General features: G+C 45.2%; 1 protein-coding gene across 1 annotated transcript in view; it reads right to left on the bottom strand.

Moving 5' to 3' along the window:
- The window catches only part of LOC106560452 (collagen alpha-1(XXIV) chain), a 199,288-nt gene that overhangs the window by 125,500 nt on the left and 53,788 nt on the right, over positions 1-20,000 (bottom strand). The window contains exons 6-13 of the mRNA XM_014123375.2: positions 15,867-15,920; positions 14,722-14,775; positions 12,102-12,146; positions 11,176-11,229; positions 10,717-10,761; positions 5,994-6,047; positions 5,259-5,303; positions 4,370-4,423 (exon numbers count right to left, since the gene is read on the bottom strand). Coding sequence (XP_013978850.2) covers positions 4,370-4,423; positions 5,259-5,303; positions 5,994-6,047; positions 10,717-10,761; positions 11,176-11,229; positions 12,102-12,146; positions 14,722-14,775; positions 15,867-15,920 — 405 coding nt within the window. The remainder of the gene's footprint in view (positions 1-4,369; positions 4,424-5,258; positions 5,304-5,993; positions 6,048-10,716; positions 10,762-11,175; positions 11,230-12,101; positions 12,147-14,721; positions 14,776-15,866; positions 15,921-20,000) is intronic.

Consider the following 20,000-nt stretch of genomic DNA (forward strand, 5'->3'; position numbering starts at 1 on the left):
GGCTCCCTGCCTGTGCCATTAAACCCCTACAACTCATCCAGAACGCCGCAGCCCGTCTGGTGTTCAACCTTCCCAAGTTCTCTCACGTCACCCCGCTCCTCCGCACACTCCACTGGCTTCCAGTTGAAGCTCGCATCTGCTACAAGACCATGGTGCTTGCCTACGGAGCTGTGAGGGGAACGGCACCTCCGTACCTTCAGGCTCTGATCAGGCCCTACACCCAAACAAGGGCATTGCGTTCATCCACCTCTGGCCTGCTGGCCCCCCTACCTCTGCGGAAGCACAGTTCCCACTCAGCCCAGTCAAAACTGTTCGCTGCTCTGGCACCCCAATGGTGGAACAAGCTCCCTCACGACGCCAGGACAGCGGAGTCAATCACCACCTTTCGTAGACACCTGAAACCCCACCTCTTTAAGGAATACCTGGGATAGGATAAAGTAATCCTTCTAATCCCTCCCCCCCCCAAAAAAAAGATATAGATGTACTATTGTAAAGTGGTTGTTCCACTGGATATCATAAGGTGAATGCACCAATTTGTAAGTCGCTCTGGATAAGAGCGTCTGCTAAATGACGTAAATGTAAATGTAGGTGGAGGTGGAGGTAGAGATGGAGGTAGAGGTGGAGGTGGAGGTATAGGTGGAGGTGGGGGTAGAGGTGGAGTTATAGGTAGAGGTGGGGTAGAGGTGGAGGTATAGGTGGGGGTAGAGGTGGAGGTAGAGGTGGAGGTATAGGTAGAGGTGGAGGTGGAGATGAGGTTGAGGTGGAGGTAGAGGTGGAGGTGGAGGTAGAGGTGGAGGTATAGGTAGAGGTGGAGGTGGAGATGAGGTTGAGGTGGAGGTAGAGATGGAGGTGGGGGTAGAGGTAGAGATGGAGGTGGGGGTAGAGGTAGAGATGGAGGTGGAGGTAGAGATGGAGGTGGGGTAGAGGTAGAGGTGGAGATAGAGATGGAGGTGGAGGTATAGGTGGGGGTAGAGATGGAGGTAGAGGTAGAGATGGAGGTATAGGTGGAGGTGGGGGTAGAGGTGGAGGAAGAGGTGGAGGTGGGGGTAGAGATGAGGTAGAGGTAGAGATGGGGTAGAGGTGGAGGTGGAGGTAGAGGTGGGGGTAGAGGTGGAGGTAGAGGTGGAGGTATAGGTGGAGGTGGGGGTAGAAGTGGAGGTGGAGGTAGAGGTGGAGGCAGAGATGGAGGTAGAGGTGGAGGTGGAGGTATAGGTGGAGGTGGGGGTAGAGGTGGAGGTATAGGTAGAGGTGGGGGTAGAGGTGGAGGTATAGGTGGAGGTAGAGGTGAAGGTGGAGGTATAGGTGGAGGTAGAGGTGGAGGTAGAGGTGGAGGTATAGGTAGAGGTGGAGGTAGAGGTAGAGGTGGAGGTGGGGTAGAGGTAGAGGTAGAGGTGGGGGGAGAGGTAGAGGTGGAGGTGGGGTAGAGGTAAAGGTAGAGGTGGGGGTGGAGGTAGAGGTAGAGGTAGAGGTGGAGGTAGAGGTAGAGGTGGAGGTGGGGTAGAGGTAAAGGTAGAGGTGGGGGTGGAGGTAGAGGTAGAGGTAGAGGTGGAGGTGGGGGTAGAGGTAGAGGTGGAGATGGAGGTAGAGGTGGGGGTAGAGGTAGAGGTGGAGATGGAGGTGGAGATAGAGATGGAGGTAGAGCTGGAGGTGGAGGTAGAGGTGGGGGTAGAGGTAGAGGTGGAGGTAGAGATGGAGGTAGAGGTGGAGATGGAGGTAGAGATGAGGTAGAGGTAGAGATGGAGGTGGAGGTAGAGGGAGGTAGAGGTTGAGAGGTAGAGGTGGAGGTATAGGTAGAGGTGGTGGTAGAGGTAGAGATGAGGTAGAGGTGGAGGTAGAGGTGGAGGTAGATGTAGAGGTACTGGTGGAGGTAGAGGTGGGGGTAGAGGTAGAGGTGGAGATGGAGGTAGAGGTGGGGGTAGAGCTAGAGGTAGAGGTATAGGTAAAGGTGGAGGTAGAGGTGGAGGTATAGGTAGAGATATAGGTAGAGGTAGAGGTAGAGATATAGGTAGAGGTAGAGGTATAGGTAGAGGTGGTGGTAGAGGTAGAGGTAGAGGTAAAGGTAGAGGTGGAGGTATAGGTAGAGGTGGTGGTAGAGGTAGAGGTGGAGGTATAGGTGGAGGTGGTGGTAGAGGTGGAGGTATAGGTGGAGGTAGAGATGGGGGTAGAGGTGGAGGTGGAGTGGAGGTAGAGAGGGAGGTAGAGGTGGAGGTGGAGGCGGATGTGGAGGTGGAGGTAGGGGTAAAGATGGATGTGGAGGTGGGGGTAGGTAGAGGTGGATGTGGGGGTAGAGGTGGATGTGGAGGTGGGGGTAGAGATGGATGTGGAGGTGGGGGTAGGTAGAGGTGGAGGTTGGGGTAGAGGTGGATGTGGAGGTGGGGGTAGAGGTGGAGGTGGGGGTAGAGGTAGAGGTGGAGGTGGTGGGAGAGGTGGTGGAGGAAGACCAAGAACAAGGAGAGTAATCTCTGATGATATTCGGGTGACTGTGAAAATATCACCTGTGATGTTGATGAAAATCTGTGGCCAGACCAAAACAACAGAGATGACTGACTTTGTTTTCTCAATGGAATATTTTGTTCTTGACTTATGATTTAGATTTGACAGTTTCTTTATCTGTACAATTGATCTAACATACAGTACAGTAGTAGAAATAGGAATATTTTTCTTCCTTTGCATATGCAAAATATATTTACTGTATGTTTGCATGTTTACTGTATGTGTGCTTATTGTTTGATGTATTGAGTCATGTTGAAATATAAAACATAAAAATGTTTTGCATTTGTGTTCATTTCTTGTTTGAGTACACACAAACAATATACATTTAACATTTTACATTTAAGTCATTTAGCAGACGCTCTTATCCAAAGTGGAACAACCACTTTACAATAGTGAATCTAAATCAAGTATAGGTTCTGATAGTAGTGTTTTGAATATGTCACTTTAGTGTTATCTCGGTTGTCACTTTTCTTTTTTCTTTTATTTCACCTTTATTTAACCAGGTAGGCCAGTTGAGAACAAGTTCTCATTTACAACTGTGACCTGGCCAAGATAAATTAAAGCAGTGTGACACAACAACACAGTTACACATGGAGTAAACAAGCGTGCAGTCAATAACACAATAGAAAAATCTGTATTCAGTGTGTGCAAATGAAGTAAGCAGGTAAAGCAATAAATAGGCCAATAGTGGCGAAGTAATTACAATTTAGCAATTTACACTGTAGTAAAAGATGTGCAGATGAGGATGTGCAAGTAGAAATACTGGTGTGCAAAAGAGTAGAAAAACGAAAACAAATATGGGGATGAGGTAAGTAGTTGGTTGGATGGGCTATTTACAGATGGGCTAAGTTAGATCCATTTGATGTGTGTGTGTGTTTCATTTTGTGCTGGGAGTACATGATTTTGATTACTGTGTTTAATTTTGCAAGATGACTGTGGGGTTTGGGGAAATTGGCTAAATGTTTTGTGTTTTGTGTTTAGAGTTTTGAGTACCTGAGATGTAGTTTCAGAAAATGTGTGTTGACAATTGGGAAAAACGGATTCTACTTGGCCAAGTATGGTATTAGTCATGTAAAAACCTTACTCTGCTTATCTTAATCTGCGTCAGGACATAATCGAAGTAAGTATACGCCAATTAAAACACCTGGCTTTCTGAGCAATCTTTCCAATTGTTAGGACATGTAAAGACTTAATCAGAGTTCCAGCAGTGTAGTTGATCTGTGCATGTTCTACCACCAGCAGCGCAAGCTTCCTTCTTTTGCCCAAGTGAAGTGAGTTTGGAAAAACTGAAAGTATAGAAATAATTTTCACATATGAACTTTATATGTCCGAACTCAGAATCAAATAGCGTTCCCAAAAATAACATGGTCACTGTGGTAGAATGTCTATTTTCATTGGTTATTTTCTGCATTTATCAAAGTCCCATCAGTAACCTGATTTCAGATGTGTCCATGTAAACAGGATTAAGGAAATAATTTGTCTTGCAAAGCATGTAAACGTTTAAATCGATCTATTATATTAATCTGACTAATCATATTATTGTGTGCGTGTAAGCATACTCAGTGACAGATCCAGAAGCATAGACAGTGCAGAGAGTGCTCTAATCTGAACCATACAGAGGTTGTATAAAGTCATCCCTAGCATTTCTGAGGCCAAATGACAACAACTACTCTGTCTACAGCAGGATACACATTACATTTCTCAGCCCAGCTCAGCCCAGCTCAGCTCAGCAAAGCTAATCTATCAAAAGACATAGGACGTCTAAAGCAGGGCTGCACTAAATACTTCCTGGAGGGTCTGAGTTTTTACTAGAGATTGAATAGAGTTCACAAACTTGGCAACAGGTTAAGAGGAGGAGGAGGGACGTAGATCTTACCTGGTCGCCATCAGGACCAGGAGGACCCCTTTCACCAACACCCCCAACAACTCCCTGGACACAAAACAAAAGTTATTCCTTACACAATTTTGGCAGTTCAGTTAGGAGTTATGGTACTCCTTTAGATATTCAGGCGCTCCTAGGTAATAATCTCTCTTTATTGTGGGCCTGTCAGGTGGAACAGTGTAAAGGATGCTGGCCCTCCCTGCCTGCCTACACAACGATCGTTATTGCATATTGTGTGATGTTCTGATGAGTCCTAACCCCCTGTTGCTAGGCTACCTGCTTCCCTATGTAAGGCCTTTGGTTACTCTCTCTGTATCTGAGACACTGTTTTCCTATGCCACCCTGACTGGCACTGAGAAAGAATCACTCAAATGCCGAACAAAATGCCAGGCTACGCATATACTCCTGTTGTTGGCATCCTGTCCAGAGGTTGTTTTTATTTCACGAGTATTCTTTTATTTTTGTCTGTGTGTGATTTTTACATTTTGTCATTGACTGTGTCGAGTGAATTTGCACATTAGCAGCTAACACTCACAGCATACAAATTATGTTGGGCTTCCTGTGTTGAGGGTAAAGTACTACTTCTTTAGGAGTACCTGATGTACATGTTTAGGGGTTGGGTAACCCTTCTTTCTCAGCGGTATTTCCCCCTCTCCTCACGCCTCCTCCTCTCCCTTCCCATCCCCTTCTCTGTTAGGAGCTGTAGTGATTCAACCCCCTCCAGTTACCCCCCAGCCTTCCACCATCTTGATAGCAAATGACTTTTTCCACAATTTGGACCACAGTTATTGACAGAGATGAATGTGGCATGTTCCCCTTTTACCTCTCCAGTAATATCTCTGGGTTCAAAGCTGTGTGCTGTGGGTGTAGTGGGATCCGTTACCTGTCTTCCTTTGGGACCGTTCTTCCCAACCGGACCGGGAATACCCTGGAAAAAAAAGAAAAGGGAAAATGTAACTTAACTCTCAGGTGTGGAAAAGTGACTGCCATTTACTGAGTAATTCATTTGAAAAGATTCTATCCTAAAGACCTCCCCCACAGAATAGATGAATGTATGTTCTTGATTGGACGTTACTGCCAGGCTAAGAGAGCAAGTTGAGTTATTAGGGGATCATAAACACTGTACTATGCTCCAAATACTTTTTATTTATTTCATGATGAAAGAGCATATTTTCCACTCATACAACAATGTGGAAAATGTAGTTATTAGACATTTTATTGTCGTTATGGAAGAACTCCCTGAGGAGAGATCAATGTAGTTGGATCAACTGCTTTGTAAGTATCAGCAAACATTTGTATCTATAAATAAGTTACAATTAACAAGGCCAACCACATATTTTCCTGTTGCTTCATAGCTCCAAAACAGATGAAATACAACAAAATAGATGAAATACAACATGAATTGCCTTTGGTTAGATCAGAGTTTTCCTATATTTATGACCCAAGAGGAGTATAACTGACATGATGAGTTAACCAGTAGTCTTGGTTATATCCTAGACCTAATCCAAATAGACAGCATAATGGATCATTCCTGACAGACACTTAATTAGGTGCACATATGAATCAAGGTTGCCTAGTTAAATAAAGGTTAACTAAAAAATAAAAAGGTGTTACTTACTCTCTCCCCTTCTAGCCCTGGTGGACCAGCTATACCAGGAGGACCAATGAAACCCTGAAACACAAACACACATTAGCTACAGGTGAACCCATTTGAACATCTGTAACACTTTACCTGGAGGTATACTGCAAAGTCATGAGCATGTAAGACCTCTTAATAAAGTCTTATAATCATATCTAACATCTAAGGAAGACATCATTTGGACAGATTGTACAAATGTAAAGTCTTGCCACCCAATCCCACTTCCCCAAAACACATGTAAATATTGGACTATAAATTGTGCCTTCCTGTATTATACTTATGCTAAAATGTTTATTATATTCTATTGAGGCATTTACTTTATGTTGGTATTCTTATCTTTTATTATTTCTTATTGTTGTTGCATTTTGGAGAAGGAATCTGTAAGCAAGCATGTTGTATCCCATACATATGACTAGTAAAACCTGAAACCTGAAGCTTGTCTTTACTTTGTCTATTGATGGATTAGGTCAGGGGGGCGTTACTGAACTGTAGCATAGCTGTACTGAACTGAACATTCATCAGTCACCCACAGACAGTGGAACTTTAACAGGAATGCTGTTGAACCTACAGTACAGCACACACAGAGATAAATCACCATATATTTGATGGCACAGTACTTACAGATGTAGGGCCTCAATTTGATCACCCTGTTGCCGGGGGAACTTTCGTGCAAGGTTTAAAAAGGCTTCTGAAATTTGGAATTTACACTATGAAATTTCAGAGTTGATTTTCCCTTACTAAAAATGTATCAACCCCTATAAAAATGTATATTAACTATATCCACATAAAAATTTACATTTCCAGTTTCTGCAGGATTATTTTTCTCGTGTAGCAAACTGGCTCAAATTAAGATCCTACATATGTATATGTACAGTACCAGTCAAAAGTTTGGACACACCTACTCATTCAAGGGTTTTTCTTTATTTTGACAATTTTCTACATTGTAGAATAATAATGACGACATCAAAACTTTGAAAGTAGCCACCCTTTGCCTTGATGACAGCTTTGCACACTCTTGGCCTTCTCTCAACGAGCTTCATGAGGTAGTCACCTGGAATGCATTTCAATTAACAGGTGTGCCTGTTAATTTGTGGAATTTCTTTCCTTCTTAATGTGTTTGAGCCAATCAGTTGTGCTGTGACAAGGTAGGGGTGGTACACAGAAGATAGCCCAATTTGGTAAAAGACCAAGTCCATATTATGGCAAGAACAGCTCAAATAAGGAAAGAGAAACGACAGTCCATCATTACTTTAAGACATGAAGGTCAGTCAATCCGTAAAATGTCAAGAACTTTGTAAGTTTCTTCAAGTGCAGTCGCAAAAACCATCAAGCGCTATGATGAAACTGGCTCTCATGAGGACTGCCAGAGGAAAGGAAGACCCAAAGTTACCTCTGCTGCAGAGGATAAGTTCATTAGAGTTACCAGCCTCAGAAATTGCAGCCCAAATAAATGCTTCACAGAGTTCAAGTAACAGACACATGTCATGCTTCATGGTGGGAACTATGCATGTGGAGATCATCCGTTCACCTACTCTGCATCTCACAAAGAGACGGCAAAGTTGATGAAGACCTGTATTATCTGTTCAGAGGAGACTGCGTGAATCAGATTTTTGGTTCCAACAGCTGTTTCTTTGTGAGACGCAGCGTAGCTGAACGGATGATCTCCGCATGTGTAGTTCCCACCATGAAGCATGGAGGAGGAGATGTGATGGTGTGGGGGTGCTTTGCTGGTGACACTGTCAGTGATTTATTTAGAATTCAAGCCACACTTAATCAGTATGGCTACCACAGCATTCTGCAGTGATACGCCATCCCATCTGGTTTGTGCTTAGTGGGACAATCATTTGTTTTCAACAGGACCAAGATCCAACAAACGTCCAGGTTGTGTAAGAGCTATTTGACCAATAAGGTGAGCGATGAAGTGCTGCATCAGATGACCTGGTCTCCACAATCACCCGACATTAACCCAATTGAGATGGTTTGGGATGAGTTGGACCGCAGAGTGAAGGAAAAGCAGCCAACAAGTGCTCAGCATATGTGGGAATTCCTTCAAGACTGTTGTAAAAGCATTCCAGGCAAAACTGGTTGAGAAAATGCCTAGAGTGTACAAAGCTGGCATCATAGCAAAGGGTGGCTACTTGAAGTATCTAAAATCTAATAATATATATATTTTGATTTGTTTAACACTTTTTTTGGTTACTACATGATTCCATATGTGTTATTTCATAGTTTTGATGTCGTCACTATTATTCTACAATGTAGAAAACAGTAAAAAACAAAGATAAACCCTTGAATGAGTAGGTGTGTCCAAACTTTTTGCTGGTACTGTATATAAACCCCAACATCTCTGATGGTACAGTACATACAGATAAACAGTTGTGACATCCTGCAGACTGTTGAAAACCTGAGCAGATGTATCTGAAGGCCATCAAACCGGTAGGGTCTCTGAACTCATTGAGCCCTGCGTTTCAGGTGAGTTAATGTACGTGGCTAGAGGAACCCTGTCGTGGTTCTAACCAGATCAAAGATCAGTGATGATGATATTCACCTATTCTAGTGATGGCATGTGCGCACATAAGTACACACACTCGCAAGTCCACAGAAATGTTAGCCTAAAGTCAATCATTCAGCCTAATGATACATTGTCTGACATCATGGACAGATTTGAAAGGGATAGATCTCCCTCTTTCGGCCTCTTCTTTCTCTCGTTCATCCATCTTTCTGCCAGGGGAGCTATTAACCCTGGTCTTATTGAGCTGAAACAGCTCTGTCTGTTTCATGGCTAGATCAGCAGGTGGACTGGTCACCCATGCTGCTCTGGAAAAAAAGTCCCATCTTTGCTGACAGACTAAGAGCTGATCTCCACCTCAGAGAAAGTACCAAGCGGCCATTTATCCATGCTCAGTAAGAAAAGTAACAAGCTGTTCATCTTTCAAACATTTACATTCTGTGACGATCGTCGTAAGATGGAGACCAAAGCGCAGCGTGGTAAGTGCTCATGATATTTCTTTATTTAACTCAGAACACTAAAACAAAACAATAAACAACGGAAAATGAACGTCACGTTCTGCAGGCTAACTGAGCTGTACAAAAACAAGATCCCACAACTGAAAGTGGGAAAAAGGGCTGCCTAAGTATGATTCCCAATCAGAGACAACGATAGACAGCTGCCTCTGATTGGAAACCATACTAGGCCAATAAAGAAAAAGACAACAGAAATATAACACACAGACTTCCCACCCCACACCCTGACCTAACAACATAGAGAAATAAAACGTCTCTCTCAGGTCAGGGTGTGACACATTCTTAATTATGAATCCCTCTTTGCTGACAGGCGAAGAGATGACCACCTCAAAGAGAGATCAGTCATGTCCACATCTCACTCAATATTAAACAGAATACTCATCTGGGGGTTGCAAATAATGCCTCGTCCCCATTACCTCACAAATCACCCCCAAAAAGAGAGTAGAAAAGGGAGGAACATTGTTATTCTCCCTAACTAACAACTAACAGGGAGTGGAGTGGACACATGAACAGGCAGACAGAGTCTAGTCCAGTGCGGGGGACAGGAGATTTCTATAATAAGAGCAGACAGCAGTCTGGAATAGTGGCGGACTGGCAGCTTATCTGCTATGTTTTGGTTTCTTCCTAACTAGAATCACATGTTCCTTCAGTCAGCAATAATACACCATGTACAGGAGACGACTAAATATCTCTCCCCCTCTCTCTCTGATCTTTCTCTTCCTTCATATTTTCTTTCCATTCTTTCTGTCATTCTTTCTCTTTCATCTCCTCTCTCTCTCTCTCTCTCACTCTCTCTCTCTCTTTCATCTCCTCCTCTCTCTCTCTTTCATCTCCCTCTCTCTCTCTCTCTGTCTCTCTCTCTCTTTCATCTCCTCTCTCTCTCTCTCTCTGTCTCTCTCTTTCATCTACTCCTCTCTCTCTCTCTCTCTCTCTCTCTCTCTCTCCACATTCTTCAGCCATGGCAATCTGCCAGAGATGTCCTGTATTTTTCTTAATAGGCTGATGTCATTCTGTCTCTGATGTGAACATATCATGTAGGCATAACACAAAGGACAACCTGTGAGGGATACCCCTTACACTTCCCATACTTTAACAGAGCAAACCAAGTTTTTCCTTTTTATTCCTCCACCACTTCATACCCTCCTCCAAATCATTATGTCTATGCTCCACCCTCTCTCTCTTCTCTCCCTCACCCTCTCTCTCATCTCTTCCCTCCTCTATTCCCTCCCTCTGTTCTCGAGCAGAGAGAGAGCATGCCTGTGCTTCCTCCTGAAGAAAGAAATGGGCAGCTCTCGCAACAGAGCAGACGATACACTGAGCAAACACAGATCCCAGACCTGTCCCAGCAGCGGGAGCCAGCACCTTGTTAACATAACACAGGCCCTGGATCAGCTCAAGCTGCAGGCCTGACACTGTCTAATCCCTTCAGGAAATTAAGTATTCCCTCTAACAGAGCTGAGCACAGCAGAGGGAAGAGGGGAGAGGGGAGAGGGGAGAGGGGAGAGGGAAGAGGGAAGAGGGGAGAGGGAGAGGGGAGAGGGAAGAGGGAAGAGGGAAGAGGGAAGAGGGGAGAGGGGAGAGGGAAGAGGGAAGAGGGAAGAGGGGAGAGGGGAGAGGGGAGAGTGAAGAGGGGAGAGGGAAGTGGGGGAGAGGGCAGGAAGTAGGGAGCTGTACTTACACGTACACCTTTAGGACCTGGGTTACCTTCTGGCCCAGCCAAACCCTGCAACAAAGGAGAGCAGCATGAGAAGAGGGCATTGTCACACAAAACAGTGTAGAGAGAGACTGTCTGTTATACAGGACAATTCCCAGGATATTTCCACACATAAAACACATAAATTGGTACGTTTTACACAGATAGGGAATGAATAGTTTGATTGGATAGACTGATTGTCTTAGAAGTAAAAATAGACTAAGGAAACATGCTGGTCATAGCTTACTCTCAGCTACATTATAGATCAATTGTTGTTTCACTAGTCTAATTAAAAGATTGGGAATGTGTCACTACTGTAGTTTGGGGAAGAGACAGGTGAACATGATATGCATTTTAGCCATATGATAGTGCACAGTTAGAATTCTGGGTAATGTGGCCAAACCAAGAGGATGGATGGAGGAATCTGGAGGGTATTCACTGCACCTGCCTGCCAGGGTAACCTGCAGCCCCAGTTACTCCTGGGAGTCCTGGTATGCCCTGCGGAAAAAGAGAGAAAGAGAGAGAGCGAGAGAGAGAAAGAGAGATAGAGAGAGAGAAAGAGAGAGAGAGAAAGGGAGAGAGAGAAAACGAGTGAGAGAAAGAGAGAGAAAGAGAGAGAGAGCAGTATGTAAGAAGAGAAACATTGGCCCTTGCCAACGCTGCCAGCTCAGGAATAAAACAGGCACTGTTCACCCTCACCCTCACCCGCCACTCCACTGCACTCTTACCCTCTATCCTCCAGCCGCCCTGTCTACTGACTCTGTGTACCCCTCTCCACACCCATCCCCCTCCCCTCCTCTGTGCTTCCAGGCTCCTGCCTCTGGTACTGTAACATAGTGGGCAGAGACCCAGAAAGACTGTGTGTATAGACAGACTGTAGCAGAACTAACTCTCTTCTCTTCTCTTCTCTTCTCTTCTCTTCTCTTCTCTTCTCTTCTCTTCTCTTCTCTTCTCTTCTATTCTCTCTCTCTAACTCCTCCCCTTCCTGTTCCAGCCTGAACCCTGACCAATCACCTCAGGCCACATAGTGGCACCTGGTGCTGAAGTCATCGCAGCACCTCACCAGATTTCAGTGTGCTGCCTGAGAGCACTCTGTTGGGATATTATGTGTCGACAGGGGACACATTTCTTCTTCACAGAGAAGGAAGGGACCTGACTATACATCTAATGAACTGTCTGTGCCTCTCTCTATGTGTGTGTGTGTGTGTGTGGATGTATGTGGATGTGTGTGGGTGTGCGTTTGTCATACTCTAGCCCCAAAGTTGGCCATACTGAGATCAGTGACCTGGCCTGTTCCTAACACTAAAAGGAACAGGTTTAAGACATGTGGGTGACGACCCCCAATGACCCAATGAACGCTAACGACTCACCTGTTCCCCTGGCTGTCCTGATGGCCCTGGATAGCCCTTAGGACCCTGCAGGTAGAGACACAACACATTCATGACGACCAGAGACAAAGAGGACTGAAAAGACAAAGTAACCTGCTCTACATTAGGTATCCAGTATAGGTACCCTGACTGACTGAGTCATACAGACTGATATCTGAACACTTAAGATCTGCGTCAGTAAAGAGAGAGCAAGAGAGAGAGAGGGGGTGGGGGTGGGTAAAGAGAGTGACTAAATCAACCTGTGATGATTTAGTCTGTAGGAGGCAGCATACATAGCCAAGTAGCCAAAGGTCAGTCTGTGTGCATTTCAGCCATACAATCATTCAGAGACAGGACGCCCTGTGTTGTCTAAGGATTCTGGAACATTCCAGAGCTTCCTTCCTCCTTCCCAGCACCCAGCAGTCTGATGCCACCCTAGCGGTTAAAGGTCATGGTCTGGTGCCACCCCAGAGGTCAAGGGTCAAAGGGTGTGGGGATTTACTTGTGACCTGGTCTGGGCATGGCAAGGCTTTTTCTGCTCCGGGTCAGCAGGCGTGTGTGAACCCCTCTAAAACACTTAGGAGAGGTGAAGGTCGAGAGTCATTCGTCCTCCGAAACGCGACCCTGCCAAGCCGTACTGCTCCTTGACACCCTGCTAACTTAACACGGAAGCCAGCCGCAACAATGTGTCAGAGGAAACACCGTACAAATGGCAACCGCAGTCAGCTTGCAGGTGTCCGGCCCGCCACAAGGAGTCGCTAGAGCGCAATGGGACAAGGACATCCCGGCCGGCCAAACCCTCCCCTATCTCTGACGACGCTGGGCAAATTGTGCACCGCCTTATGGGTCTCCTGGTCGTGGCCAGCTGTGACACAGCCCGGGATTAAACCCGGATCTGTAGTGACGCCTCAAGCTCTGCGATGCAGTGCCTTAGACCGCTGCGCCACTCGGCAGGCCCTTTATCACAAATCTGAGTAGTTACTTGGGGGGCAAGGTGATATGTAGATCAGTGATTCTGAGTCCAGTAAGGTGAATCTACAAATAGCTCATATTTGTTTGGGACAGGAGAGCGAAACTTTTTTTACAGGCCTGCGTTCCACGTAGCTCCTTTCTTCTCCTCCACAGTTTCCTAGATTGTGACATGGTAACCTTAAGACTCAATAAAAAGCCCACTCGGAGGTAAAGGGCTACGGCCGAAGTCAGTCATTTCCTCTGAAAATACCTTCCCGGGGCACAGTTGATGGGCTGGGTATTAGGTTCAGCTAATGCAAACATTTGTCTGTCTCCTCCTGGGAGGCAAAGGTAAAGTCCAACCTCAGACAGATATGTGGAGAGTAGAACTAGGTTCCAATACTATTTGAAATATTTTAAATAGTTTTTGCGTTTGCTGCCTGGTGTTTTCTATTGATTTCATGCAACAGGCAAGCTCAATCAAGCACAGCTAAAGTATTTGAAATGATAGTATTTGAACCCAGGTCTGAGGGATAGACAGAGTAAGACTAGCGGCAGTAACAGTACAGTAGCAGTCCACAGCCAGCTACAGTATGTGGAGATCGATAAACGCTCTTAACTCTGAGACTAAACTGAAGACATTTGAGAGAGCTTTGCTGTGTGTACTGATGTATGAACTGAATTGGTTCCTTCCCTGCTTCCTCCTTCTCCTCATGTCATTTGCTCTTTTGAAGAGGCATCAGATAGTGTGCCTGTCTTCGGGGCCATAAACTCCCTCAGACTGCCTTTCCTCTTAAAGATGACCCTTGGTCCCCGGTGGTTCTCAGGTTCTGGCGGTGGAGCTCGGCTGCAGACAGGTCTCGCGGCGACGCCACCTCCCCATGCTGCCCGTGTGTGTGTATCTGTGAATGTGTGTGTGTCCAGCCCGACGGCACGAGAGCAAGGTGGGCGGGGGGGGGGGGGAGAAAGGAGCCCCCCGGCCCCTGTCTGAGAGACAGCCGTTCTCTGTGGCTGGGTAACATTATCCTGATTCCTGACCACAGCCAGGGACCGCTGGAAGCCTTTGCTTAAGGTGTGGGTAACACTTAGGAGGCTTATACAGTGGGAAAATCATGTGTGAGGTGAGCAGAAATGCCTCAGATTCAGAACAGAAGCTCACGCAGTTAACTCAAACTGATAATCGGATAATCTCTTTGGATCAGGACCGTTCTCATTATTAATGTCTTAAAGAGCCAATGGCACGCTAGTTGCTTAGATCATTTGTTTCAGGCACAGCTAGAGGTTAAAGGCCCAGTGTATTAAAAATTCATATTGTAAAACAGCTGATGAAACTAACCCTATAAAAGTGTAAAAAAAATGTATTTGATCAGTGGTATTTACTAATCAGCAGGTTTGAATGGGCGGGAGTTTCGCCTTTCCATGGTGACATCACCATGCAGTAAATTGGTTAATAGACCAATAACAAAAAAAGTTCCAAACCTTTCTGCCAATAACAGATATTTTTCAGTTTTCCCCTCCCCACTCAGACCCCTTCCAGACTGTCCTAGCAAAAATTTTGCATTTGAAATATTTTTTTCTTCTAAAAAGCTACTTTTGCCCATTTGTAATGCACAGTAAAGTACTTACTTTTTTTGCATAACGGTGTTATAACCGTTAACCATTGAACTCTTACCATTGGACCTGCAAACCCGCCCGGACCTGGAACACCTTGTGGACCTCTGTCGCCCTGGAAACAGAGGGAGGAAACCATGACAGCAACATTAGTTAGATCCCTCCTTCTTCGACCACAGTAGAAGAAAAGGTTCTTAGCAAGTCTCTATTCATATGACAATATTCGCCAAGTAAAGACATTTAAACTATTAAGAAATATCAGATAAGGGTAAGAAGAGACTGAACAGGGAGCTGCAGCAGGCAAACATGCAAAGCAAAGGATGAGGATGAATAGAGTGCAGGTCAACAGAAACAGCACTGACTGATAATACGTAGCTGTGCCAAAGCATTACAGCGAGACACTAAGATGTCAGAAGAGAAATATCGGAGTAGTACAGGATATGATTACAGATAAAGAGAATGATACAAGGAAGTTAGCATGAACTAAGAGAGAAAGAGACAGAGAGTGAGAGAGAGAGAAAGAAGGGGCATGGAGAGAACGTTGCGAGACAGGTATAGAGAGAAGAAAGGAAGATAGGTGAAGAGAACAAGAGAGAGGAGAGGGGGAGAGGGAAGCGAGAGAGAGATAGGAGAGAGAGAACAAGAGAACAAGAGAGAGGAGAGAGGGAGAGGGGAAGAGAAAGAGCTAGGAGAGAGAGAAGACGAGAACAACAGAAGGAGATGTAGGGAGGGAGATAAAAACACATGGTGAGAAGAGAGAGAGAGAGAGGGTCACAGAGACGTCAGAGGTGGAATGAAAAAGACCAGTGATAGACAAGAGGGAGGAAGGAGGGAGAGTCAGGGAGGGAATGGATGTTGATAAAAGTGAAGTTAAAAGATATGGGGTCAGAGAAGAGGGTGAGTATCCATTCTTAAAGGGGCGCATAGGGAGAGGCACTGTAGAGTATCCCTGGGAAGAGATGGAGATGGAGCGCATGAGAAGAAAAGCAGACAGAGCACCAATAACGAGGGATTGAGGGACGGTAAGACATTCAGAGAGGGAGAGCGAGAGAAAGAGAGAGACAAGAGAGAGAGACAGGGAGAGAGAGGAGGGAGAGAGAGAGAGGGAGAGAGAGAGAGAGAGAGAGAGAGAGAGAGAGAGAGAGAGAGAGAGAGAGGAAGAGAGGAAGGGAGAGAAGGGGGAGACTACGCCAGATGATTCTTTACCTTGTCTCCTGGCGGGGCCTGACCTGGGGACAGTCCTGGATTGCCCTTGGAGCCCTGACAGTGACACACAGAAGGTCAGCACTTATTTATAGCAGGCAGCACCCTTCACTACATACAGGGGGGTCAAAGTTAAAATGTCATCTATGCTGCTCCATTCTGTGGCAAAGTTCACAACCCGATTCCCATACTCTAAATCTCTTTAAAAGAGAAGGAGGTCCAGCAGTGTTTTGCAATAAGAACAAAGTGACAGTGGAAACCACACAGGCTGATTCACAAAGGGTGAGGTTCCCAAACAAACTCCAGTCCTCAATGAGGGGAATGTGGATAAGCTTCTTTACAGACACCTCGTCTCATCTCTTTTCTGACTGACTGATCTGTGCTGTTCATCAATGACTTAAGTTTGTCATCGCTTTCTGTAAGGTATCTTACAGCCAATGAGATCTGACTGAGATATTGACAACTGCGATTGGTTAGGATGGGTCCTAGGCCTCTCTTTCAGCCCATACCCAACTCTCTGAATAGATGTGGATTGAGTTACATAGCCACCTCAGAGCTGAGGAAATACAGACAGTGGAAATGCATATATAGTAACAAAGGGACAAAATGATACAAAAGCATGACTGCATTTTGGACATACTTTCCCCTTTATAAACATAATGTCAGACAGAGTTCAAGTTTATTCTATGCTTTACCCTCTGTGAAAGTTAAATGTTTCCACAGGCCATTGATTACTCTTACATCTAAACATGAAATTACATACAATCCACATTTTCAGGGACTGAGAAAAATATAAAGGCAGTGTTTCATTTTCTGTCTTGACAGAGGTGTGTGTTTAGACTGGCTGACTGACTGACACGTCAGATAGCTTCACTACAATCAATACCTGTCCATCACTACTGATGACCTGTTTTATTTTACCACACAATAACCATAACTGCTTAAATTCTGCCATTAAAATATTTATACAAATAGTAAAACAAAATGAAAAAAATAATTATAAGATGACCTGCTCTCAACAGATATTTCTCTCTGGGCAGAGTGCTAAGTCTACCGTGACATTTGGGGGTGCCTCTTTGGGTGCACGCGCTTGTCATTTAATGGTAAAAATATATTAAATTTCCATTGTGTCATGAACACAACCAGATGTTTTCATCTGATTGTCAAACAAACCACTTCAAAAAGTAGGCTACCTGCAGCGGCGTACGTTCGTCCACTACAAAATAATTCCAGCATCCAAACAGTGCACTGTGCACGCGCCATTTGAAGAATGGAAAGAGACATCTGTTACACAAACCAGAAGTGTAATAACATTCAGTATTCATGGAAGCCATGCTTCCCAAAAAATGGATAAATTATGTTTCATAATTTTCCTTTAATTCACAAGTGGCTGGGTCTATCACAGCAGAGAAGCATCCCAGCGAGCAAAACAGCGCCCCTCTGTCTCAGTATGTGTAGCCCATTTATCTGATGCTTCTTGGTCAAAAAGAGTATTACATAAGGGGCACTATTTCGCTCGCTCTGATGTTTTCTCCGGCGAGATTGATGCGTCTTGCTGTCGGCGTGCGTCTCGGTCAAATTAGCAATATTTATAGACCCCCCTCAAAGTTAGACTTTTGTTGCCTTTAGAAGAGCTCATGTCTCATTCAGGAGAGCTTAACTCCACCCTGGTTCCCCAGTAGTTCACACTCTCTGGGGGTTTGGAGCATAGCATTTCACTTGTTTTGACTGACGGCCATTCAAGCATTCAGCTGCAAAGTGCAGGGAGGGGTGTTTGTGTATTTGTGTGTTTGTGTGTGTGTGTGGTGTGTGTGTGTGTGTGTGTGTGTGTGTGCGTGTGCGTGTGCGTGTGCGTGTGCGTGTGTGTGTGTGTGTGTGTGTGTGTGTGTGTGTGTGTGTGTGTGTGTGTGTGTGTGTGTGCGTGTGTGTGTGTGTGTGTGTGTGTGTGTGTGTGTGTGTGTGAAAGCCCCAAGTCCTTCTCTCCTTTATTTGAAGAAGGTCAACAGGGCATGGTGTTCATTTAAAGCCTCTTTCAGGTCCCACTAGCCCATCGTCATAACAACCGTCAACTGAAGCTTTTCAGCTTTCAGTACATCAACCAGGCACGTCAGACACACACAGGTCTGGTTCTTATTTATATTCTCATCCCTCTGTTTCTTCCCTTCTTCCCTCAGACCTCACATTTCACAAACAGAGACAAAGAGTTCCTCTCTATCCGCCCCCTGCCTCTAGCACAGAGTGGGGGTTTGGGGTCTGAGGATGAGTCAGTCATGACTCATTGATGGATCATGTGTGTGTGTGTGTGTGTCGGGTCACTGCGGTGGGTGTTTGTGTATGTGTGTGTCTCTGTGGTGTTAGCTCCAGCGATTTAGGATGCAAAGTGTTTCAAAAGCATCAACTGGGAAACCTCAAGATGCCTTGCTGCTGTCCCATTGCATCTACACCAGGCTCAAAGGTCATACCAGAACACATCCATCAATGTCCGAGATCTCCTTCTGAGAAACCAGAGAGGAAAACAGGACACTTCTCTCTGAACGTGTGCAGTCAGGAAGATTTAGATAAAGTATGCTTCTCTCTCCAACCATGCTGAAACAACAACTGAAACCAGCACTTATCCACTTAAAGACAAGCAATTTTCACATTGAAATTATACAGTACAATTACAATGGAATTGACAAGGGGTAGCACGAGGAAATGGTATAATACACTGAGTGTACAAAACTTTAAGAACACCTTCCTAATATTGAGTTGCACCCCCTTTGCCCAGAGAACAGCCTCAATTCGTTGGGGTGTGGACTCTACAAGGTGTTGAAAGCATTCTACAGGGATGCTAACCCATGTTGACACCAATGCTTTCCACAGTTCTGTCAAGTTGACTGGATGTCCTTTGGGTGGTGGACCATTCTTGATACACATGGGAAACTGTTGAGTGTGAAAAACCCAGCAGCATTGCAGTTCTTGACACACTAAAAACGGTGCGCCTGGCACCTACTACCATAGCCCGTTCAAAGGCACTTACATTTTTTGTCTTGCCCATTTACCCTCTGAATGACACACATACACAATCCATGTCTCAAATGTCCCACGGTTAAAAAAATCCTTCTTTAACCTGTTTCCTCTCCTTCATCTACACTGATTGAAGTGGATTTAAACAAGTGACATCAATAATGGGATCATAGCTTTCACCTGGATTCACCTGGTCAGTCTATGTCATGGAAAGAGCCGGTGTTCTTAATGTTTTGTACACTCAGTGTATATGCATCCTTTGTTTATCGTCCCACATTGAAGGGGTTGGGTTTGAAATTGAAGCTTTGCCATCAACTACAGGGGAATCTGGTACCAACCAACTTTCACCACAGACAAGGTTAGGTTAACGACTTGGCCACAGCCATCACACCACTGCTGTCTGCACAACGCAGCCAACATCCCTCTCAGAGAGATGGCTGGGTCTGAACCAGTTAGAAAAACCCACCAGACCAGAACAGGGCTCTGTGTGTCTGAGGCTGAGCAGTCAAATAATGCCTGATTTACAAGTGGAGCTACTTCCTCCTCTAAGGTGTTGGCGACAGATAACCTCGTAGTTAGAGCGTTGGGCCAGTGACCGAAAGGTTGATGATTCGAATACCTGAGCCAATGATGTGAAAATCTGTCAATGTGAGCAATTCATTTAACCCTAATTTTCTCCTGTGGTGCTGTACTACTACGTCTGACCCATTAAAACAACCTATTTCACTGCACCTCAACGATGGAAAGCCAGAGAGAGAAGTTGTGTAGATCCCATCCAGTCAGGTCTTAGTCCTAGGTTTACATTAGCAGAGCAGCAAGGTGATATGGTTTAGTAAAACCCTCTCAACTAGACATACCGAGGGGGCGTTGTTGGTGCTCATGGGTGCTATGCTGTTTGGAGGGAACTCCAAGTGTTGGAACTCGGAACACCTCTGAAGCGAGGGTCACGGGTTCAAATGCCAGGTGGTCCACGGTTGCTAAGCGCTCCAGCTATTTGGATGGTTTATATGACGACTGGTGATTCAGAACAGAAAGGTGACGAGCCCAGCCTACTCTACCGCAACAGAGGAAAAGACATACAAGGAAGATGAGCCACATTGGAAAGAGGGACTTTATTTAAGAGGTACGCAG

The sequence above is a fragment of the Salmo salar genome, chromosome ssa10, assembly GCF_905237065.1.
Source record: "Salmo salar chromosome ssa10, Ssal_v3.1, whole genome shotgun sequence".
In the NCBI taxonomy this organism is placed as follows: Eukaryota; Metazoa; Chordata; class Actinopteri; order Salmoniformes; family Salmonidae; genus Salmo; species Salmo salar.